The sequence below is a fragment of the Eschrichtius robustus genome, chromosome 19 (genome assembly GCF_028021215.1).
Source record: "Eschrichtius robustus isolate mEscRob2 chromosome 19, mEscRob2.pri, whole genome shotgun sequence".
NCBI lineage: Eukaryota > Metazoa > Chordata > Mammalia > Artiodactyla > Eschrichtiidae > Eschrichtius > Eschrichtius robustus.
The window spans coordinates 31,543,428-31,569,326 of NC_090842.1; the positions used below are offsets into that span (position 1 = coordinate 31,543,428).

At 34.2% G+C, this 25,899-nt stretch overlaps 1 protein-coding gene across 3 annotated transcripts in view; it reads left to right on the forward strand.

Moving 5' to 3' along the window:
- The window catches only part of RPGRIP1L (RPGRIP1 like), a 97,741-nt gene that overhangs the window by 12,131 nt on the left and 59,711 nt on the right, over positions 1 to 25,899 (forward strand). For all 3 annotated transcript variants that reach the window (XM_068528712.1, XM_068528711.1, XM_068528713.1), the window contains 6 exons: positions 2,364 to 2,466; positions 3,783 to 3,926; positions 12,839 to 12,944; positions 14,915 to 15,061; positions 16,368 to 16,441; positions 22,331 to 22,470. In XM_068528712.1, coding sequence (XP_068384813.1) covers positions 2,364 to 2,466; positions 3,783 to 3,926; positions 12,839 to 12,944; positions 14,915 to 15,061; positions 16,368 to 16,441; positions 22,331 to 22,470 — 714 coding nt within the window. The remainder of the gene's footprint in view (positions 1 to 2,363; positions 2,467 to 3,782; positions 3,927 to 12,838; positions 12,945 to 14,914; positions 15,062 to 16,367; positions 16,442 to 22,330; positions 22,471 to 25,899) is intronic.

Sequence of the window (25,899 nt, forward strand, 5' to 3'; positions counted from 1 at the left end):
TTCTAGTTCATCTTTGCTTGGAACGTGCTCCACTTAAAGACCAAACATTTTTAGGGAAATAAAAAAATCATGTAAAACTTTCAATTCATTGAGGGAACAAAAAACACCATCTGAACAGAAAAAGAGAAAAATTTGTTCTATTTTTCTCTTCAAGCCAAAATGTTAACACTATATGTTCCCTAGACAGAGTTCCTTTGAAGTCAGTAAGGCCTCCACGGTAGGCAGGAGGCAGCTCCAGGATAAAAGAGCTTGGCTACTCCTAGCTATGTGAGATTGGCAGTAGGCTTTGAATATAACCAAAGTAATCATAATGAATTATAAATCAAAAATACATTCTGCCGCTAATTAACTTTTTATGTGGAAGAGAGCACTTGACTTCCCAGAGCCTCATTTTCCGCATCTGTAAAATGGAATGATAACACCAGATTAGAAGAAAGGTCAGGAGATGGTAGGTCCACAACAATATATTTTACCTTTAAATAGTCATTTATCCTCTCTGAACCTTAGTTTTGTCATCTGTGACTACAGTTGGGCAAGATGATCCCTGTGGTCTGCAAGGTCTTTTATGCTAAATAAAAACGATGCCCAAATATAAGGTTAACATGGCAAGCTAATCTAATGCTGTGAATTGCTGTTTAAATAGAAGAGTTTGATGGAAGTTTCTCCTTGTAGAAGAGCCACAGAACAGAAGAGCCTTAAAATGTTACTTACATAGATTAAATTTCTCCTTATATTTACACTGTTAGTAATTCAGAACTTTTTCATTGTTTGGTACAGAATCTAGGACATAGAAGTTGCACAAAGGATTAAATAGTAATGAATACTTTCCTAACTTCTATCTTTCTGTGTAAACCTGAGGCATCATTATCAAGATCGCTACCTTAGTAGCCTTAATAAATTCTTCAAGACCGCCTTTGAGGCTGGGACTTAGACCGGAGTTGTCAGAAATACTGCAGCCTGAGGGGCTGGGCAAGAACCCTGACCCTCTTGGGCCACAAGCAGTCTTACCCCCCAAAACTGCTGTACAAATATTATCGTTTCCTATTTGTACCTTGTCAGGATAAAGGATAGAAAGTACTGGCTTAAGGTGTGATCAATGTAGTGTAGAAACAATTCTTATTGTGAAGAACCAGTAGAAAGATTATAAAGTGTGTACGTTTTAAACATAGCCATTGGAAAATCACCATGAGACTGTAAGTTTTAAGATATGTTTTGAGTATAAGTGTTTTTTTTTTTTAAATTCTAGTAGTAATGTTTAGTTTTTCCTTGATTTATGTAGGAAAAGCTTAAGAATTAGTATTACTGCCAAAATAATATAATTGGCAAATTTTAACACAGTAAACTATTGTAATGTTTTAGGCAGGGCCTGTTCCATTCTTTACTCTGGATTACAGCAATAAATGTTGAAAGTTTTGGAAATAGCAAATGATAGTTCCATTTTTCCTAATTAAAATTCTCATTTTTAAAAAGTAAACTTTTATAAGGAGAATGAGTTTTTTCTGTACCTTTATGTCTAGAACTATTCTCCATTTTAAAAATCTAAATTATTTGTCATACTTCATTTACCTAAAACTAATAACCTAATTATTCTATAAGTGTAAAGTAACTCCTATAATTAAAAGAATGTCTCGTTTTTAACAATGGGACCAGGCTTGTAAAAATTATTGTAATTTACAATATTTACAAAATTACTGTAAGTTACAAAAAAATGTAATTATTTTTATAAGAAAAATTATATTTAAGTGCAGCAGCAAAATGTTTTATTTAAAGGAATCCTATTGATGATCTCTTCTCAAATTACCTTTGTTTAAATATGGATTTTCTTACTGAGGTAGAATAAATCAAAGTACAGGAAACATTTTGACTTACGCTCACAGTATCTGTGAATCACACAAATGAAGGTAAGGTTCAAAATGTAAGGTCAAGGGATGTGAATGAGTAATTTAAAAATCAAAAAACCTTTATCAAAAATACTAAAAAAAAAAAAATCACGGTTTTGAAAACTTTTTCCTTCATACCTCAGTTTATATTGTAAAGACCTGTTAAAATTTTGGTTCTTTCAGAATTTACTTTGGAAGTTCTAAATCTAAGTTGAATAAAACTACTTCTGGGTAATTTGGTTTCCATAGTAGAATTTGTTAAATGAGCAATACTTACTGCTGTGTTTTATTTAATGCCAACGGCTGGCTGAGATCTAACAGTTCCTTTGGCGATGTATGTCTGATTCTCTGTGCTATGGAGCGCATTATCTCTCAGTACTTAAGAGACTTTATTGTATTGCATATTTCCTTACGATAGCAAGTCAAGGGTCCTTCTTTTCTAAATAACTTCGCTAATTAATAATCTTATTAATTTATTTTTAGGTATTAAATTCCAAGATACAGATGTAGCGGAAACTCTGCAACCCATGCCTACAAAACATGGCAACAGTTTACTCGAAGAAGCCAGAGGAGAAATAAGAAATTTGTATGTATTCTTTTTGTGGTCATTTTAGAACACTGTATATTGATCATGTCTTTTTTGATCCCTCCCTTGCCTTTATTTTAAACAAAATTGGTTTGTGTACAAATAATTTGCTCCATTAAAATACAGCTAGATCTGTGAGGTAAGAACAGATATTATATAACATCTTTCCAGTACAATGAGGTAAATGAAAAACTTAACCAATTGCCTCAGTGGAAGCGTTTAGAGAAGAGTCCTCTTTATTATTATAATTTCCCCCTCAATGGAATGGTGTAAAGCCCAGTCATTTAGAATAGTATAAGCTTTAGAGGCAACATTTTCATTCTCAGAAGAATTACAGGTAGTTTTTTTTTGTTTTTTGGGTTTTTTTAGATCATGAATTAATTAGCCTTTCTGTGGTTTAAAAAAAGAAAAAAGAATTGGAGGGAGTGGCTTAAAAGTTTGGAGCTATCAAATACATATGGATTTCAGATTTTGTTTCATGCTGATTCTATGGTACCGCATTCTTCATCATACTGTGGTTTCAAAAAAGTTACTTCTGCCACGTTTAGCTTACTTTTCCAGTTAATCAAAGCCTCATGGTGATCTCAGTGTCTGTAAGTCACACAAGTGAAGATAAGGCCTTCACCTGGATCATCAAAAAGTAACAATTCTGAATGAGGAGAGAAAGCATGAGACAAAGAGTATCATACTTTAGATAGCTGCTTAAGAATAATATTGGCTTAAATTTTTACTTTTGAATATTTTAAATACCAGTTACAGTAATGATTGCCTGTGAAAGAATAAAACTAAAAGACTAGACCTAACCTTGTTTCCTGTTAGTCAGTGGAAAAGCAAGGGTTCAGACCAGTCCTGAGGCTCGGTACACTGGGATGCTGCCAGACATGGTAGAGATAAAATATAAACCAGAGACCACTAAGTTACGTTTTGCAAATTTCTTCCTTTCTCTCTATGAAGTGTTAATTTGGGTGGTATAAGCAGGTGTGCATATGAAAAGAACAAAGGCACATAAATTATCTGAAGAAGACCAGATCACAGAGTACTTAGTAGGTGACCAATAAATACTGCATTGAATTGAACCACAGTCCAGTCCGTTGCCTAGGACATTATCTTATATAAAGCAATACCTTGAATTCTTCCATATGTACTTCCAAATCATCACATTTAATCTGCTACTATTTCACTATGTGCCGGGGCACTTAAGCTAAAATTTTTAACTTTTGCTTGCCCTTTACTATGAAGCACTTTCTTTGTACTGCTCTTATATACTGCAGATTTTCCCTCAAGCTGCAAATTCTTGTAAAGATTCTTTATTTCAGAGAAAATGTTATTCAGTCACAGAGAGGCCAGATAGAAGAGTTAGAGCACTTGGCTGAGATCCTGAAAACTCAGTTGAGGAGAAAAGAAAATGAAATTGAGTTATCTCTTCTTCAGCTTCGAGAACAGCAGGCTACAGATCAAAGGTATGTTAAAACAGAAATATCACTTTGATAAGGTCAAAATTAGTTTAAAATACTTTATCATGTGCCACAGAAGGATAAGCCTAGTCTATTTAAAAATCATGTTTTTACTTAACATTCTTCATATAAGCCTGCTCTAGACCTACTAACTGCTATCAACAACTCAAGTCTAAGGGCATTTTTCCCTAACCTACTCTGCCTCATCTTGTTTCCTCTGCTCATTTACCAAGCCAGTAGGAAGTTCTGATACCATTTGATTGTACCTACCAAGAAAAATATGTGTGACAGGGACTCAGCTGTTGGCATACCTTGTGAATAAGCCCAACCTTATTTAAGTTTTTTTCCCAACCTTAAAAGGTAGTACATTCCATAATACAGTCCCCATTTTTTTCATCCCACAAAGATGTTACCTCTCCTAATATTCAAAGTTTGCATCGAATTCTGCTGATTGTTATGGGTCACAGTGGGGCCCTTCAGTAGTCTCCTTGCTGCCTCTTCATTTTTGATGTTTGATAATATATAGTATTTTCTTTTCCGTCCTCCTTTGTCATTTGTTGGTTCCTAATACCTCTTCTCTCATTTTGTGCTTCCACGTTGTGCTTCCAACAAGATTTTATCTTTTTACCATATTCTTCCTTGAATTATTTTCTTCCTTTATGGCCCTTTTCTTTTTGTTTGGAACAAGCATGCTCAAAGGTACGGAGAGTAGTATATTGAAATCTCATGTACTCATCTCTCAACTTTAACAATTATCAACATGCTACCCAATCTTGTTTCATCTATCCCTTCACCTTCATTTTCTTTAATTAATTAGCCCCTGCCAAATATCATGTCATCACACCTGTAAATACTTCAGTATATATCACTGTCTGATAAGGAATTTTTTTAATGTAATCACCGTGCCATTATCACACCTAACAAAATTAACAGCAATTCCTTTATACCATCTAATAACTAGTTTATATTCAAACTTCTGTAATGATGACTTCCTGCTGTTTGAATTGAAATCCAAATGAGGTCTACACATTGCATATGATTGTTATATCTTTTATGTCTCCTTTATTTCTCTCTTAATATTTTTTTAAACCAGACCTAGATCCTCTATTTGTTTTTCCCTTACCAAGTGTGATATCATACTTATGTGAGTAGGTTCTCATTTAGAAAAACCAAGTATGATTTTCCACTTTTTCATTTCAGAATCAGAGTTTACTTCTTCTTTCACAAGCAAACCTTACATAGTAATATTTGAAAAAGCTAAAATGCATAATAGAAGACTTGTTTTAAAAAAATAAAGTGGGCTAAAAATATATGAAAAGCTTTTTATTTCAAAGATTTAAAAGGTTAATATTATCTCTACTAATTTGTGTTCCTAAAAAGTTATGTGTAAAATTAAATTATGTAATGAAATTCTATATATTTTGTGACATTAATATACCCTTCTAAGTGCAGGGCAAAAGAAAAATGAATATTTTTTAGAATTATATTTGTAATAGGGAATGTAATTTGAACCCTGGCTTTGAACCAGGGTTTTAAATACCTAGGAGTTATCCATGTTCCCCCTAAGAATAGACCTAGCCTTCTTGGAAAACCAATAAATGGTTCCTTATGAGGAATAGTGCTGAAGACCCCAACACTGAATATGGTGACCTTAATAAATTGCCAACAGCTGTATTTAAAATATTATCTGAATATAAAAATTCTGCATTAGGCCAAGCCCAGGCTTGGCGCCCATTGCTCAACAGCTGAGTACAAGGTTATCAGACTACTTTCTCTGTTATATTTCTTAAATTGCCAAAGAGTAAGATCGACCCTGTGTTGGCCGTTCCTTCTTCCAAAGGCATATGATCATCTAAGAACTAGAGTGTTGTGTTAATTGAAAGGGAAATCCAAAAGTTCTTCAGTCCTAGGACTAGAACAGCCGAAGAACTAGAGTCATAGATGGGTCTGCATATTTTCTAGTATAAGTATTTTCAGCAGAAGACATCAGCATATACACAAAGAAGAGTTTACCTTAAAAACTAAACTAAGGCTAACCTTAGGGGATTATGTCATTCACTCCATAGCAGTCTATTTTTTGTCACATCAAGAATTAGAAGCAGAGACAAAATGAGTATTACAGTTAAAGAAGCTTTTGTTGCAGAGGCCAAAGAATGAAAGCAATTTGTACCCTACCTTACAGATTTTATAAAATTGAAAATTATTGGTTATTTGCTTAGAAGGAAGGGTACCTATGGTGAATAACATATTGTTTCTTGAAATACAGTTGTTGAAAACTGAAGAAATGACTTCAAATAAGGGTCTTCAAGTCTTTTTTTTTTCTTATATGTTTACACATAGCTCAAAATTTTATGTGTAACAGAAATTTTTTTGAGACTAATGGAAAACTGTTGAAAAATGTTGGGGAGAATATAAAACTTGGTATAATTTACTGTAGAGAAAAATCACAAAATGGAAAACATATTTAAACTTCTCTTTCATGGATACATTATTTCAGATTTGAAATTCTAGAAGTCTGATCTGAATGTTGGACTCCTTGTTCTCAAACATGAACCTAACGTAGTTGTAATCTTCAGAGTGTGGTGCTTGATATTTATGGCAAAGAGCCTTTTCATAGAATATTACAGAAACTCTTCGTAGTATGTGTTTAATAGACCAGTTTGGTTTGGCATCAGCTTGACATAAACTTTTGGTTATCCAAAGCCCTTAATTGCTTTGAAGTAAAAGCCCAGTGCTGCTCTTTTTTATTAAAATCATGTCTTTTCCTGTTATTGTGGTCTATTTTGGAAGACTGAGTTGTGATTTTTGCATGTGTTCTACATAATGCCTCATTAGCAAAAAATCTTGTATCATTTACAAGTAGCCTGAATGTCTGTGTTGTTTTGAACAAAAATCCATATTAAAATTTAAACAATATAAAAATGCACATTTTCTGCTTATGAAAAAGGCCATCTTAAATTAACTGCAAAGCAGTAACCAGTGAACACGTGTACATGAACATTAAAATCAGGATGATTTTACCTTTTACTGACTTTTTCAACTCCAAAAATATTTATACTCTTACCAAATGTGTAACTAGTTTGTACTAAGTGTTTTTTTAAGTAAATGTTAGGGTGTTTACCTTCTTAATTAGAAATCATGTAAGTGCCATAATGTCCCAGTGGAGGAAATTTAACCCGTAAATATTTCAGACACTGACTTGCCCCCTTCCCTTTGGTTGACAGCACACTGTCAAGTCATAAAACACAGAGGCCTTTTGCAGCCGCACAGTAAACAAAGCAGCTTGGCTTTAGGGGCTCCATCTTTCCAGCTGTGCACAGACGCGGATTACTTCCTGGCACTCAAAGTTCTTCCCCAGCTTTTCATTTTGAAAAATGGCAAACCTACAGCAGAGTTGTAAGAATAGTAGTGTGAACACACATACCTTTCACCCCTTGGCATGTTTGTGAATGACACAGCCTGTTCTGCATTCTGCCCACTCAGGCACAGGCCCATTCCCCTCTCTCCCCCTCTCTCCCTCTCTCTCTCTCTCTCTCTCTCTGAGCATTAGGTGCATATATCATGTCACCCTCTCTCCATTTCTAAGCACCTTCTAGGAACAAGGACATCTTCCTACATAACCACAGTACAGCTGTCACACATTCAGGACATTTCACAATGAATGCACCGGTAGCATCATCTAAATACACAGCCCATATTAAAATTTCCCAATTGTCCCAATAATGGCCTTTATAGCTGTGTTTTTAATTGCTATTTTTGTTTTGTTTCTCTTTTTTTTTTTTCTAATTAATTTATTTTTGGCTACGTTGGGTCTCCATTGCCGCGCACAGGCTCTCTCTAGCTGCGGCAAGCGGGGGCCACTCCTCTCTGCGGTGCGCGGGCTTCAGCAGTTGTGACACACGGACCTAGTTGCTCCGCCGCACGTGCTCGAACCTGTGTCCCCTGCGCTGGCAGGGGGATTCCCAACCACTGCGCCACCAGGAAATCCCTGTTTTGTTTTCCTTTGTTTTAATCCCATATCCAATCAAGTGTCATGTATTGTATTTAATTGTCATGACTTTTAGGTTTCCCTTATTCCAGAGTGGTTCTGCAGTCTTTTCCAGCCCATTGATGAGAGTTGTTTGCACAATGCCCCTCAATTTGGATTTGTCTGATTGCCCAGCCCCCTAATTTAGAGGGCACATCTGGCTCTTGGATAGAAGGGTAACTGGGGCGAGGGATAACCATGCAGACACTACTATTATACAGGGAGGTAATCTGTCATTTTTTCAAAATATATCCAACAAGTTCCTACTGTTGTTTTGAATACCTTAGAATTTGCCTAATGAAAAGTTATCACACTCAAATACTATGTCTTTTATCCCCAAGTTTTTTATTATTAATGTTATCTAAGTTTTTTTGTGATAGCTGCTTGGCATGTTTCCCAAGCACTTTATTTAAACCACAGAAATTATCAAAATTAATAGTAACTACTGTATTAGTGTGTATGTGAGAGTGGAGAGAAAGCTAAAACTTAGGAACATCTCAGAGGAAGGAAGCAACTTACAAGAGTAGGAAGAATTTATCTCTTTAGACCTGGCTCTCTCACATAAGAACTCTGGCCAGATTCTTTACTTCTCTAAGCCTCATTTAGCTACCTTAACTGTGAAATGAAGAGGTTGAAATGAGTAAGTGGTTCCCTACCTTTTAAAACCAGATGTTTTTATCCCCAGAGACCTTGGGATTCTGAAAGGTTTTGCCTCCTAAGTAAGCAGTATGTATTAATTTAATAAATTTTGTATTTTTTTTTTCATCCAAGACCTGTATCATGCTAATCATTGCTTCTGATAATTGTGAAATAGCCTGTATTATTGCTCCGATTTGCTATAATTCTATCCAAAAGTAAAAACAATATAAAACCTTTAGTTCGCTTTTACAGCTTACTTGCCAGTGAGTCTACATTTCTCATTGGGCTTTTTGATATTTTTAATGTAATTCTCAAATTCCCATTACTAGTCAGAATCCATTAAACTTGACCTTCAAAATGGCCCCTGAAGAAGATGAGCCAGGATTTGGGTTCCTCCTGTCCCCAACCGGTCCTTGGGAGTGCTCCCTCCGTTTGCAGAAGAGTGAGATTATGTACACATAGAAAGCTCTACATAACTGTCCCCCTCCATTCCTTGTGTGTGTTTAAGAATAAGAAAATATTGAGTTCTGATTTATATTTTGACCCAACACCACAAGAAAGATACAATCCAGAGGCAAATAAACATACACATACAAACGTTTTCCTTTATGCAATCTTAAATCAGGGAGCATTATTTTCATCTGTGACCTAAAGCAGCAGTTTTGAGCAAGGTCATTACCTTTCAAATAGACTTTGCTTGGCTATTTTAGTGAAGCTTATTCCATTTAATTCACTAGCAACCTCATATAATTCGATTCATAAGTGATACCTTATTGTTATCTGTGTATCCCTAATAAGAGCTATGAATGACCTACACTTCTCTCAATGATATACTTAGAGAGTCTGCCACTGTTCCCCCCCCCCAAAAAAAAACACAACTGTAGAGTTTTTTTTAATCCTCAGATTGTTTTCAACCTTATCCCCCAAATTTAGTCACCCTAAAACTGTTACTCAAAAAGAACCTCTTCGTTCTATCTCATAAATATCTTACCTAACAACGTTCCAGAGTCTCATAGCCTACCTTCTGTATTCTAAAACCTTCCCTTCTAAATGGTGTTAAGGTACTATATTACAACATTTTTTGCCTCAAAAAAATCAAGAAGCTTTTTTTAGCATTCATAATCCTTACTGCAGCAAAGAATGAAATGTTGATGGGGGTTGCGGCGGGGAGGAATTGTGTGCCTGGGAAATGAAGTATTAGAAACTTTCACTGGAGCAAAGATTTTGGCTTCTTAAGCTTTCATATTAGACTATACATTACATAGCACCACTGAAAGTTTTTCCTTCTCCAGTATATCTGAGGTTTTAAGTTTCTGGATTTATTATGGCACCCAGTAGCAAAGCTGGAGTCAAGTGTTTTCAAGGCTTCCATTAGAAATTCCTCTTTCAGAGTTTATTGCTTGACTGTTTCAAATTATATGAGAGAAACTTGGCACATAGGTTTTTGAGCTGGATTACTTTTTTTCAAGATAAAATCTAATTTATTTCAGTTTGTTTTTAATCTTAGAGATGGGCCAACAGCTCTTCTCATAGTTTTAGAAGATTCGAGCATAATTCTAAATAATGTCTGTTAAAAAAAGAAAAAGAAAAAAACCCACATTTTCCAACTTAATTTTTTATAGTTTTTTTCAAAATCCTTGTTGAAAAATATGAGAAATTTGTTTTTACAAAGCACTTAATTAGTATGCTTGATATCCCTTTGCAGATCATTTCACCGTGTGTAATGCAGCATGTATGAATTGGTACATGACCATCAGAGTTCATCTGAATGTTTTTACTGTGCATTGTTCTTTGTGTTCGAATGTCATCATCCTGAAGATTTGATGTTCCCTTCATAGTGCATGGAACAGGGCAGGAAAATACTATGTGGAGGTCACATAAAATATTGCTCATAAAATTAGCCCTGTCTCTTCTTCAGAGGAAACCAACCTGAGGCCTTCCTTCACATGCAGAGAGGTCTAGGACAGGCCACTTAGCAATGACTCTAGCTCCCTCTTGCCTCCAACATCCTTCTCACTTTTCTGTGGCAGCTCCTTCCCTCTTTCCTCTCTCACGTACACCCTCGTTGTTCTACCATATTTCATCGGTGTAAAAATGTTGATTGGCAGGTTTGAGATGATTTTTCATTGCACACCTTCCTGAAGACCAGGCCACATTCATCACAATGTTGCTTTTAACTTTTATGTACTTTATGTCATTGACTCTGCACTTTCAACTTAACAGCGTTGTTGCCATCAAAAATATCCCATCATAGTGATGACTATTATGTACAGAAGCCCTAAAACTGACACTTTAAAATAATTATTAAAGACTTGCAGGTGTTGTGTCATCCCAAAATAGGTATACTCTCTAGCGAACTGACTTTTTATTTAAAGTACCACATTGTTATTGCTCTTTTATAAATACTACTTCTGTTATATCTGTGCCCACTCTTCGGGCATCATTAGTATAAAATACTAAGTCACCTTACTTGCCAATATTTTGAAAAGTTTAAACTCCGAGGACTTTAGGAAAATATTGAAGAAAGCATCCACCAATGAGACCACTGAAAGTTTTTACAACTTACTGGCCTTTGCCTTACAAAGAAAATTCAAAATTAAAACCTGCTGTTTCTATGACCCTATGTGACTGAATGGTTTGTTGGGGCTTAATTTTTTGTTAATGTCATCAAGTAATAGTTACTATTCAAACATATCTCATGTATATATCTTTTTGAAAATATTAACATGCTTAAAAACAAGTAAAATAAAATATCAGGTACAGCTGAAAACGTAAGAAGAGGTTTGAAATTATTTGAATAGTATTCTATCCTTCTGTATCAATAAATGTCACTCACTGTTGAGCAGTCAAACCAAGTAATTCTGGGGAAAACAGATAAGTTCTATTTTGACTAATAAATATGAAAAAATATGAATATTTTCTTGAGATCTACTCAAAATATATTTACCCTTCATCTTCTTCTTCTTATTTTTTTTTAGTGAGTAAAAATAATACTGAGGGGAATATTGGTGAGTGTACTGTTGAATGTGTGCTCAGTACTACTAGATAACATGTTTTAGACACATAATTATTTTAACATTGTGTTAAGACTGTACCCTGGGCAAGATCCAGGTTCTTGGACTTGTTTATCTTCTGTGTGAGGACAACTAACTGTCCGATGCCAAAATACAATGAACTTTCAAATATCAAAGAGGAAAATTAAGTATTTCAGGTCCTCAGCTGGTTTACAGATGTGTGAGCTTTGTAGTCCATTTTCTGGTTCCAGTAGGGCGTTGTGACAATTTTTCCAATATGTGTATACTAGATAAGTTTTGGAAGTAAAATTACTTACTTTAAGTACTGAAATAATTTTCTGAACTTAAAATTTTTGTTTATTTTTCTTAGAAAATGAAGTCTAAAACCAAGCTTCACAATTTTTAAAGTACTTTTGAATGTAAAACGTATTAAATTAAGGAACCTTTCTCTGTCAGGAAAATAAATGCCTTTTGAAAACAGGTATTCATTTAGATCTATGATTAACCTTTAACAAGATCTTCCTGTTAAATTGTACGTTTGCTTTAATCTCAGTAGGAAAAATACAAACTAGTATTGCAGCATATAGAGTTTCTATATACCCTGTGGACGTTAAATGATCTCTTACAGCTAAAGGCACATCTGCAACATATTTAAATGCCAGCTTTGGACATTATTAGTATAAAATGCTAAGTCACTTTTTCTGGAAATATTTTGAAAAGTCTGAACTCCAGGAGGAAACTCCAATAAATGGTAATCTTATGATACCATTTGTTTCGAGGGAGTGGTGGGAAGATGAGTGGCTGTATGGCATATTTTTCATTTAGTGAAAAATAGTATGATAGTCCTCCTTCAAATAAGTCTGAAGTTTGGTGGTGGAACAATGGCTGTGCTAAAGACTGACGTCCTCTGTACCAAGTTTCAGGACACTGTAAAATGATATTAAATTCATATTATCAGTCGTTGTAGAAGTGACAAAAGTCGTCAAATCTGGGGCTCCCTTCAAACTCTGAGAGTCTGTGCATTTATGAAAGTTCAAGAATGACTACTGGTTAGTTTTAAATAATAAATCTATCCTAAGTGTATAATAAACTAAAAACCTCAGTGACTGATATGCAAGTGTGTAAATTTTTTTCTATGTAACATTCAATGAAAAATTGTAGTCCCACCACAGATTTTTTTCCTTTTGTCTTGCATTTTTTATTCTGTCTCTCTCTTTTTCTTAAACACGTCATTGAAGGTCAAACATTCGGGACAACGTAGAAATGATTAAGCTTCATAAGCAACTAGTGGAGAAAAGCAATGCTCTTTCAGTAATGGAAGGAAAATTTATTCAGCTTCAAGAGGTACCGTGATAATTTATTTTATTATGGTGATACATAGATACCAAGGTTCGAAAATAGTGTTCAACTTTTTTTTTTAAGTAGAATGGTCATAACACTAAAAAGTAGTTTTTAAAGATTGCTCTTTTTATTCTCAAGTGTGTATAATTTCACTTCCTGTATGGTTAACTATTTATAACTTAATAACTAAAGAAATAACTAACTGCTTAGACTTTTTATAAATATCTGTGTCATCTTAAAGTAATAAACACATTTATCATAAAGCATCTCATGTCAAGAAAATTTATTTTTAACTCCTTTTATCTGGAATCATATGGGCACATAACACTGAAGGTTTAGATGTATTTGCATATATCTTCAGTTCTAAGCATTTTGAAATATCCAAGATAGATCAATGTTAAGAATAGATTAATAATCAAGTTTTGTTAAATCTTTTTTGATATGTGGTGTTTTGTTTTGTTTTGTCACTACCAGTATCAGAAAATATTTGAATACCCCTCATGTCAACTGTCAGTGTATTTATTTTAAATCCTAACCTTTCGGTTGACACTACTTGAGACTCTTATCCCCATGGTTGTTTTACCAAGGACTATGGCCGCACAGGAATGTGCCATCAGAGGACTCCTGTTTATTGGCACTGCATAATTAGCATAGGTTCTGGAATTAATGAACTCCAAAACATTCCAGATGAGCAGGATTCATATTAAGCAGTACTTTCTTTGAAGTACTGATACAAGGAAAGCAGTAAATTGATGCAAAGCGGGTCATCTGAAGCCTAAATTCACTATTGAATTAGATAAATATTTTTCAGCCATACTCTGGGTCATGTTTTCCGTCCTACAGGTACCTCCTTAATGTCAAGTAATACACTACCTTCCATATAAATATGACGGTGTATGAAAGAGAAATTAATTAGAGAGTGGGATTGATAACACTGTCTGCAGATGGATGGAAGAGGGAGATTAAAAATACATGTAGCTGAAAGCCATCTCTAAAAGGCAGCATTAAGAAAGGAATTAAAAAGTGATTTTGCATTCTTTTATCACTTTGACTGTTTTGATTTCCATTTAACAGTGACTCCAGGTATTGGTTTAAATACCATGAATATCAAGTGTCTTCGGTAGCACAGGTACCTCTTTTGGGTAGAGATTTGAGAGGTTCAGACCAACAGCTTCACCGAGATATGAAGCACAGAGAAAGCTGGTTAAAGATACTGTTCTGTGACTATAAGCAAGATTAACAAAAACTGGACTCAAGTAGCTCAATAGCCGTGTTTCTTTTAAACAATTGAAGAACTTCAATAGAAATTTAATGATTTTAATTAGCAGATAAGGCATTACATGTTATGGTCATATGGACTCTATGAAAAGACTTTAGTGTAAGTATGTAAAATTGAATTTAAAACATATTCATAAATAGGTCAATTTTGAAAATTAAGAAGACTTCAGTAACTATTTTACTGAATTGAAATTCTTAATTGTATTACAATTAGAAGCTAACCTTCCAAGGCTGTTTATATGGTGTGGTGACAGATCTTTTCAGTTTGAATATCTATGGTCATCATTTATTTTTAACCCATGCAGCAGCATTTTTGGACAGCATGTCCAACCACTGTAACCACGGCAAAAAGAAAAAATAATTACTTGCTAAAACTAATTTACTCACTGGTCACCATCAACAAGTCAGAAAACTAGGAGGAGATAAAATAAAGGACAAAAACAGCCTACATTGTGTGACTCTGTGCTAAAATATTTTCTTCCTCATGATACACTTTGGCCAAGAGTATCCTTTATGGAGACATTATACATTGTATAATGGCACATTAATATAGTAGCACATATATATTGTTTGTGAGATAAAGAATAAACAATATAACATGGACTTCAGGAGTAAATTCATTTATGGAATGGTAATCATTCATTCAAAGCAGAATCCAAAAATAGTTTTGAAAGAATTTTCCTTTTGTTTTTTAGAAGCAAAAAACTCTCCGGATCAGCCATGATGCCTTGATGGCAAATGGAGATCAGCTAAACATGCAGCTTAAAGAGCAGCGTTTAAAATGCTGGAGTCTTGAGAAGCAGTTACGTTCCATGACATTTTCTGAAAGAAGAATAGAAGAGGTAAGCTCCCAAAAAGTTTAGCCATCCTTTGCATTAACACTTCTGTGTAACTGTTTCGAAAAAGTAAAATAGAGACATTTTAAATATTATATCGACTTAAAAATCCTAAACTACATGCATGGCACTTTGAGCATAGCAAAGTATAGTCAATATATTATGTGCATGGCAAATCGGTACTTAAAAATACTTGCAAATGTGCTGAGATCCACTATTTATCTAAAGGATTAAGGATCCTTGAGGAGACAGCAAACCATAACATTTTTAAACGAACAAATGCCAGATTACCTGAGGAACTTAACTTTCTCAGCCTTAACAGCTTATTAGTCATTTGAGATGTCAGAACAATTGTAGGAACAGATCTGTCTCTAAGGAGAAGGATGTTCTGCCCTCCAACATCAGCAATTTTGAGAATTTTTTTTTTCTAGGAAGTTGTTTCAAAACTCATCTTCCTATTCATGTTGCTTCTCATGTTTCCCAGCTAGCGCAATCTTTTTCTGCAGTCTGTTAAACTTGTCCTTAAACAGAATGGAAATGAAATAAGATGTCTACATTCTGTTCTCGTCTTGGAAGACTCTTTTACGGTGTCTCACACTAGCATCAAAAGAATTTTGAGAAGAGAATGAATTTTAAGAGTACTCTGATCCATGGGAAAAGGTTGTAACAACAAAATATACTGGTGAATGAAACTTAAATACTAGAAATAAATACAGAAAGCTACATTTTAGTTATCAAGATATAATTATTACCCTGAGTTTATTTCTAAAAATATTATTCATTGGGATAAAACAAGGTATACGATTTTATTTGTTCATTCATTTGAAAGATGTACTACTGGCTCTTTGTAAATTCCAAGTAACATGAGAAATTGTGTTTTCAGAGTAAATAGTGATTGACACAAGTTGTTTGAACCACAAACCAAAAGAAAAGTTAATCCTTTTATTTTGGGGAGCCAACTGGAAATTAACACAAAATGAATATAATGATGATATTCATCACAGAGGACAGTAAAAAATATTATGTTTCCCCAAACTTAATAGCAAGCTTTTAACACGTTCTTTATTGAATTTTGGTACATGTTGCCATAAAGCAGTGCATACGTTCCTACTAAATTAAAACAGAAATATTAATTTCATGTTTACTTAACAACTTGGAAGAAAAACAATGCTAAATTAAATACAGACGATATAAGTGGACTAGTTCACAGCTGCAATTTAGAAATCAAGACATGTTAGCCTCCTCACATGCTTTTTTTAATCCCCACATGGTTTTTTTATACACCTAATGTGTAATTTTCTTTTCATTTCAGCTGCAGGATAGAATTAACGATTTAGAAAAGGAACGGGAACTTTTAAAGGAAAACTATGATAAACTTTATAACAGGTAAATCATGATTCCGTGTGTTCTCTCCTTCTCTTGTTTGAGATCTTTTCTATCAAAACATTGGATATCAGAATACCTAATACTGATTAAAGAATTAGCAACAGGTGATTGCAAGAAATCTATGTATGTTATAAAAGAAAAATAAGCTTTTTTAAGAGATAGGTAATAAGTTCTTTAACCTGAGTAGCAGTCTATTACTAAGAAAACCATATCACTTTGTTGTCAGTAACAACTGCTATCATTTATTGAACGCAAACTGTAAGCTAGCAGGCACTATGCTAAATACTCTGCATACATCGTTATAAATTCCTCACAACAACTTGGAAATGTAGGTATTATTAATGCACATTTTGCAGACAATGAAAATAAAAGAGAATTAAGTAAATTTGCCTATGTTCTTAAAGCTGGGAAGTAGTAGAGATTGTATTTGAACCTCTTTTGGTCTCTCCAAGCCCTTGTTTCTTCTGCTGGGCTACCCAGCCTATTAGCTTCGTGTGATTCTGTTGGTGGAAAGCAAAGGTATTTGCTTACAATTTTTTCTATTTCTTAAAACGAAAAACACACGCATCTTTATCTTAAGATGAATTTTAAAGAGCTGCTTTACTTTTCTTTTTTTATCTGCTTCATAATTATGGTATTTTAAAAATTAATCCCTTCTGGTAATGTTAGAAACAGAATTCTACTCCACAGCGAAGTTTACTTAAATGATACAGATGTGTGTGTATTTTTAAGTCTTTTCAGTATATGATACTGATAAATGATAAATACAGGTTTACATGAAAGTAAATTTTATATATATTGAAATATATATGTTAGAGCTGATATTCAACAGTTGCTTCTAATTGATCATATTCGGAAACATCAGAAAATAGCCATCTGATCTACAGTTATACCTTTAACTTTTTAACCATGTTTTATGTTTGATATGTTTTGCAAACTAAATTTACATTTTATAAATTAAACAAATTATACCAAAGAATGTAGGGAGAGGCTTTTATTTTGATTTACTTTGAAGAGATAACTAAATTAATGTTACGCATCATTCCAGCGGTATGTATCATGTATGTTGCTTATACTAATGTTGATTATCTTTGCACAGGGGCTCATTATATTAAGGGTTACCAATAGCGGGTTGAGACCTCAGTTAAAGTAACATCCTGTGCTCTCCAGCAAGGATAGACTGGCTAAACAGCTTTATGTGGAATTTGCCTTGCACCCCCTCACAGATCATTTGGCCTCAGTGCTTTGTTCTGGTCCCACTCTCATCAGCCCTGATTAATTTTACCTAAAGCATTTATTATACCTCCTATTTTATGGTATTTCTGTCTCTATAGAACAATGCATAGGTTTATAGTGATATATACCTAAGTAGTTAGTAGTTGTATGTTTGAAATTTTAAAATTTCATTATACGGAGAGATCATACCGCTACCATATTATATGGCAGAGAAAATAATGTTATCCCCATATCTTATAAATGAGGGAATTGAGACTCAAGAAAAATTAAGAGACTTGTACAGAGTCACACAGCGTTGCCGAGACTCCAGTACAGGACTAAAACCCATTTCTTTTGACTCTAAAACTTGAATTTTTTTTTCTCTGTGCCTATCTCTGATTTTAATTGCAATGGAAAATTGTATATGCAAAAGGGAAACATTCATGGAATAACAGGACTGTCACACATTTAGAAATTTTTATTGATTTCTATTTATCTTAACATCTTGTAATTTCAAGTAATTTAACATGGTCTTAATACAGGAATATAAGTGCCATTTGGTCATTACTTATACATTTTCTACTTCCCCTCAGTTTGAGAATTTACTGAAAGTACTTTCTTGTAATAAAAAACATTAAACTTAGTTGGGAATAATGCATAAATGAAATTTTAAGAAAGACATGTTTTTCTCATATTTAGTTTATCACCATGAAAACTTTATCTTTCCATATTAGAAGATGATCTAAGAGTGTAAATCTGACTTTGAAGGGTTTTTATTTTTAATGTTTTGCGCTTCAGCAACCTTTTTTTTCCTGTCACATTAAAAACAGACTTCATTATGCTGCTTACACTTGAATTTTGTGTGAGGTGTATGGAAGTAAATGTGTATAAATGAGTGTCAAAACATTTGTGTCAAAAAAAAATGTCACTTAGGTACAAAACCCAGCAAGCACATGTGATAGTAAATAGAGCTATAAAATTCTCTAATACAGTTTTTAAAATATATAATGTGTTTTCAGAAGCATGGTTGGAAAAACTCTACAAAAATCAACATCCTCCCCAAGATTCTTTACAGCTCTTGTATTTCATGGCAGTGTTATTCATCATTGCCAAATAACTAATGCTCATCACAAACTACATATATTCCCTGTTTGGTTAGTCATAGTGATAGCATGTTTTTAAAAGGAGGGCATTTGTTTGTTATTCAAAATTGGCTAGTTTTCAGGAGAAAAATGTGATGTGCAGATTGCATTCTCATCTTCCTTTTTCAAATGATATTTTGAATGTGCTTATTATTTGACATATGACATATTAGAGAATCATCTGGTAAGGTAAAATCTTCATGTTAGTATTTGGTATGAGCCTTTTTTAATATGTTATAGCATGTTTGATACTATGCCAAGAAATAAGTATAACTTTAAGAAATGTTCATTTAAAAAACTCAGAATAAAATTTTTGCAATTAAGTCTTTCTATTTGGTCAGAGAGAAATTCTATACTATAATATAGTACAGCTGGGTCCCATTTTTGAAGTTAGTATATAGTTTTAGGGTGATATAGCTGATGAATGCAATAGTCCTTCAACTATAATGTATATCGGTAACCTGGAAATCAGTAAAATGGAGGTTTCACCAACCCTGTGAAACCTCCCCACCTGTCCTCCTCCCCATCCCCCAATACCATCCAATTCAGATTCAGTCAATTTGAATCTGAATCCACAGACTCTTGTTAAAGGTGATTTTAAGGTACTAACTCCCTGAGAGACACTAATCTAATAACTATTTAAAAGAAGAGTTGGTCCAGTTTTTGAAGATGATATTAACTGTTTTAAGACTTGGATGATTCAGGTTTTTACAATGTGATAGTCATCTAATATCCAGAATTTAAGGGAGCACTGCTGACCCCCCGTAGACTCTCTGTGCTCCATTTCTGTAAAGCAGGGGTCCCCAACCCCCTATTAGGAACCAGGCCGCACAGCGGGAGGTGAGCGGCAGGGAGCGAGTGAATCTTCGTCTGCCGCTCCCCATCGCTTACATTACCACCTGAGCCATCCACCCCCCACCCCGTCCGTGGAAAAATTGTCTTCCACGAAACCAGTCCCTGATGCCAAAAAGGTTGGGGACCGCTGCTGTAACGCGAACACCTGTCCCCTACAATCTTCTAGGAGACATGAAAGCTCATATGATCCTAAATGAGCACTTCATGCTTCCCAGAAATCAAACTGAGTACATTTGGGGCATCGTTTTTCCTTTAGTAAGTGAAATATCCCCATGTTAATATGCATTTAATTTCCACTAGGCCTAACTAAAGTACCTATGGATTTCTTTATGTATGATTAGAGCTTATTCTTCCCTATCTCTCACATTAGGATACCCTTGAACATTGGAATAAAAGGAATTCTTTCCATAAGAAAAAAGACCTTAGGGTGGAGATGAATTCTTCATCTCTTTTTTTTATCTTATCATGTTGTTGATCAAGGGTGTGTATTTACAGTATGCTGACCCATGACTGCCAATGGACATGCCAATGACCCCAGGAACCAATGGGCATTCCACTGCAGATTGATATTTTATCACTCCGGCAACATAATGTAACAATGAGACGTGCACAAAGACCAACTATGATCCCCTCCTCAGTTGTCACTGTAGGCAATGTACAAAAACATTTTCATGAATAAAAGGTTCTCAAAGACTGTTCTCATATGCAGATTTAATCATGTACACAGCCTCTACAAAGAAAATGGAGCCAGATGTGGTTTACCATTTATAGTTACACAGATGGCTCCAAGCATAGAGGAATACAGTAAATTCAAAAGGAATTCCTCATGAAACTCCAGTGGAATGTAATCCTAAATTTAGAGGGAAGATAGCAGTGGACTAAATTCAGAGTGACTTATGCTGATTTACACTAGTATTTTGTGGGTTTGGAAAAACCAGGCTGCTAAATTGTTCTTAATTTAAACACATACAGCTTCTGATGTTTCTGCCAGATTAACTGTTGGTGATCTTTTTTGCTGGTACTAATGCTGTTGGAACACTACTGTTTCTAATTTTTAGCGGCTGATATAATGTATGGTTGTGCCTATTTCATCATGCTAATTTTTTTTCCGGGTAGTACATACTTTTAATAATAAGAGACACACACACACATGCATACACACATATACACTCACATGTATGTATATGTGTGTATGTGTTTGGTATATATACTTTGAAATATATTTGTTCTTTATCAAAAAATGAAAATGTAAGGGAATATTCTTTACTTCAGTATTTAAAGTACATATTTGGATTTCATTTAAACCTAGGTAACTCTACCTTTGATAAAATTAGCTTAAAACATTGGTATACCAGATCCATGTATTTTTAAGGTTCCATACGTGAAATGAGAACACTGATCGAAGAAACAGATGTCATATTTAGAGAAACTTCTAGAATTCCATTTATTTTTAAGGTCATGTTATTTTAAATGCAATAAAAACATTCAGACTGTAAAATAAATACACAGTTTTTTGTTCTTTTGAAAGCTATGCCTCCCAGAAAAGTATCTCTTTTGGAATAAAACCTCAGACTAGCTGGGAGCAACATTAAGAGCAATTTTCAATAAGAAGTTTCTTTTCCATTTACTTCATCATGGGTACAAAACCAGATTTTGTAAATTTCTGGTTCCTTTACTGGGTTTAAAATAAGTAGAAGGGTCAAAGCTGCTGATAATTATTCAGTCATATCAGGCTTCACAGATAATAGTTTTCTGCTGAAATACAGATCAAGATCAGTTTTTCCAAAACCTGGCTATCACCTGGGGGAAACTATGAATCCCTGGGCCCCAGAATCTGCATTTTTTTAACCTAGCACCAGTGTTTCATGTAGGCCAGCATTTGGGAACCACTGGCCTAAACGAATGTTTACTGTATAGCTTCCGCATACCATTTAGTTATTTTTCAGCTGATTCTTCCAACATCCTGGGTCTGATCATTAGTAGATTTTCATGATAGTTTAAACTGCTACACTTTTATTGAGGAATAATAATTCTATCTACATCATTCTTATCAAGGTGTTCTTATTGGGTTTTCACCCCAGTCATGTGTTATGAGTAAAACCGTTTGGCCTTAGCCTATTGCTGTTTGCTTTTTAGGACAAAAACTGCATGATCATTGCTTCTTAATATCAGAATCGCTGTCTTATAATTCAAAACGCTATCATTTTGTGGCCAGTATTTTGTAAATATGTTATTATCACAGACTCTTTAAAAGTTTCAAATTCTGGAATTAAAGATCAGGTGGGGAGTCCCTTTTCTCTGTATTAGGGTTTATTCGTGGGGAGAATGGTTTTGTCCGATGTCTGCTGCTGAGGTTTGGAACTGTGGATTCCTCTGGAGTATGTACAGTATCTGAATTCCTTTACTAGTCCCACAAAAGCTGCACACTGCCAACTTTTCTGACTTTAGAGCTCTAAATTAAGGCCAGTTCCTTTGCTCATCCCACAAACTCTTTCATGTTCCCTAACCGCAGCCTGAGAAAGGCGCCTTGGTTTCAACAGCAGCAGACCAGCATATGTTTACTTAATTCCTAAGACATGATGACAGTGGTCTCTGTGCCACTAAAAGCTTTTCTCTTTATTATTTTCGGTTGGAGCTGATTTCCAAGCTCTCCTTGCCTGTCGCGTGTGTTTTGCAGTGCCTTCAGTGCTGCCCATGAAGAGCAATGGAAGCTAAAGGAACAGCAGCTGAAAGTACAGATTGCTCAACTCGAGACTGCCTTAAAATCCGATTTAGCAGACAAAACTGAAATCCTTGACAGATTAAAAACTGAAAGAGGTACATATAAAATGACTACTGACTTACTCGTTTCAGACATGCGTGTTATTCATTGTTATTCACTGACTTGATAAGTACTTATTACAGGGCCTGCTGTTTTGCCAGGCACCTTGCTGCGTACTAGGGACACAGCCTATATTAACAGTCATCCGCTTTTATGAGTTTATTGATTGCTCAAAACTTCCCTTTACTCAGCTTAGCGTATATGCCAAAGGAATTATTTTTTCTCAGAGTTACTCTTGTTCAGGTTGTCTTTAATTTGTTTAATTTTCCTGAATTTATTCAAGAGTCAACAAGTGTTTATTAAGCAGCAGTTTGTGCTAGGCACTATTCTAAGTTCTGGGGATACAGCAATGACTAAAACAAAGACCTGGTCCTCATGCAGCATAAATTCAAGAGGGAGAAACTGGCAGTAAGTATATAAATATGCGATAACATCAGGTGGTGGCAGGTGCAGTGGAGGAAAAAAAAAGGCAGTGTAAGAGAGCCGAGGACCGCAGAAGTCTTGCTTGGCTGTTTTTGATCTGATAGTGAGATGGCTAATTCTGCTCCGTGACAGAGAACTTAAATAAAGAAGCCTTGTCAAGATGTCCCAGCTAAAATAATAATCATTAACAAGTTACATGTTATGATTCCCAGATCTCACCCTTCTTGTCTCACAGAAGTAAAATAATTATAATTAAAGTAGATGTCTGCTCTACTATATTATACACACATATACACCCAAATGCACAATCAGGGAAGTGAATTAATTGCTCCAAGTGTTGCATCTGTTTGCTCAGCCAGTAGGTAAACCCAGCGATGTGATAATAAGGTTGCTCCTTTTGAACACTTGCAATTCAGTTGCATGAGAACATTTAAAAGTTTAATGCAGACTCAGTTAAAAAAACAATTACATATCTAGTCAGTACTCTCTATATTGATTTAGATCACAATGCCATATTTCGTTAACTCTAAAGATTTTTTTTCCCATTTTAATATCTCTGAAATTGGGAAGCATCTTATAGGTGATAACATTTTTTAAATTATGGTGTAACTTTTTTTATCATTTTAAGAAGTCTGAAATTGGAACACATCTTATAATCAATGGGGTCTTAATTTCAATGAAATATGTGTGCAGTATTTATTTACCAAGTGGTTTAAATGATGACAGACGGTTTATGAAATTTTCTCCAGAAGACTGTGAGTAGAATAAAATGATGACATGATTTCTGACTGGGTGGATATTTTAAAGTTTTTATGTCAAAGATTCTTAGTTCCTAACTTTAATATGTAGTGTTAAATACCTAACAGAGTGCTTTGTTTAGTAGTTGCTCAATAAATTCTTCCACTGAAGTGGAAGTGCTCTGTATTTCCTCTCTCTTTTCTTTCTTAAGGAAAGAGAAATGAAATAAACCTTTCTTGTTTCTGTGCTTTCTGTACTTTCCTAGCTATCAAAAATTCGAAAACTCTTATCTTTACACATTTGAATTGGTCTCTGGTAAGAAACTCTTAAGAGGATAGAATCGTGGTGGTCTTTTATTTTTAAAACCTATTTATTACTGTTGGATTAATTCTGGGGGTTCTTTTCAGTCCCACAACCCTCAAGGTTATCACTATTAATATTTTTACATATGTCCTTCCAGAGTTGTTTCTATATGTATACATACAATTTTATAATGTGCTTTTTTATTTACTGTATTGTGAAATCGTTCCTTCAGTATAAATATAAATCCACATCATCATCATTTATAATGGGTGTCATAGTTTTCCAGTGTGAGGATGTACCATAGATTGTTTAACAATCTTCTCTTGTTGAATTTTTAAATAGCTTCAGCTTTTTTAAGTACCCTGAACATCTTTCTACACAAATCTTTACACATTTATCTGATAATTTTCTTAAGAAAAATTGCTAGAACTGAATCTTTCTTTTTAATGCAACTGTTATTTTAGTTATTTTTGCTTGCATACCTGAAATTTACAGGTCTAATAATTTCAGTTTTTGTTTCTTTGTGAAAATGCTAAAATAGATTATAAGAAAAATAATACAGCCTTTAAACGATTTTTTCCAGGAAAATACTAAACAAAAAATTGAAGTTGTCTATTTAAGGAAATCTTTTAATATTTAGAAAGTTGCTTTTTTGTATTACAGATTTCAAAATTGTTTAATTTTACTTTGAAGTCTCTTCACACATTTACCTTTTCATGTATCAAGTGTTCTCTGCCAGAAGATGTTTCCCTGGCTTCTTGTAGTCATTCATCTAACTGGCAAATTATTTTTAAAGAATACTCACCTCTTTATTCAAGGTACAAATTAGTTTCAGATTGTGCGAATATGTGGGGGAAGGATATGTAAATGCAGTTTGCATTTGGTTAATGCTTAAATTAACTGCATGTGTTTAAGGGCCTGCTTTTGAAAGTTCCTTTCTATCTTTAGCTGAAATGCATAATTCAGCATAATGCATATGGTTATATTGATCACAGCTGAAGATATTAGCACAAAGGAGCTCTGAAAATTGTTTAGTTGAATTGTTCTCTGCACTCTGCTTATTAATGGTGTGCTTGAAGAACATAATTTTAAAAGAGTGAAATGTTATCTCATTTGAATAAAATGCTGTTTAGCTTAACCTGCTTTTTGTCAAATCATAAGGTAAGGAGGTTATTTTTCATCTTGTACAGGGTGCTTTTTTCATATTATAATTCAGCAAGTCTATTTCCTCTTTGAACTATAATGTCTCCATACTTTTTAAAGTCCCAGGAGTGACATCCCCAGTAAACAGTTTAAGAAAGGAAAAATGTAGTAGATAATTCTACATAAAATTCAGTAGAGAGAAAGTTACTGGTGCTCAGTAATATCTTCTCCCACTAATAAGTTATTTTCCCACTAATAAAGCCCTGGTTTTAAAAATACCAGTTAAGTGGGAACATAGTTGTTGAACGAAAAATCAGAAAAGGAAGAAATATTTGAGTAAGTTTATTTATACCAGTAGCGTATTATTCTCAGGACCCTGCTCTGAAAAATTGAAAGCATAGAAGACAGCATAGGGATAATATACACTGCGTCTGGATGAAGATGGAACGGTCATGTCCTTACACTTTTGGTTCCCCTCAGAACCCCTAAAAGTTTCACTAGCCAGAGAAGGAAATTACATTATCCTCAGGACCTTGGTTTTACTTCTTGCTGACTACATTCACCTCCTTTTTTGTTACCTAGTCATTCTATCTGGATGTTGTTTTAACCTAATCAACATCAAATAAAGGGTTCCACGTTCTTACTCTACTCTCTAACCAAAAGAGCAAGTTTATCTCATAAGAATTCATATTTATTATTAATCCTAATTTTTAGTTTAGAGATAAATGTTTGATCTTTCCCTTAAAAATTTCCAAATATTGTTCACATTTGGAAATTCTTTCATTTAATTCACTGAATATTAGTAATTTGTACTCTAG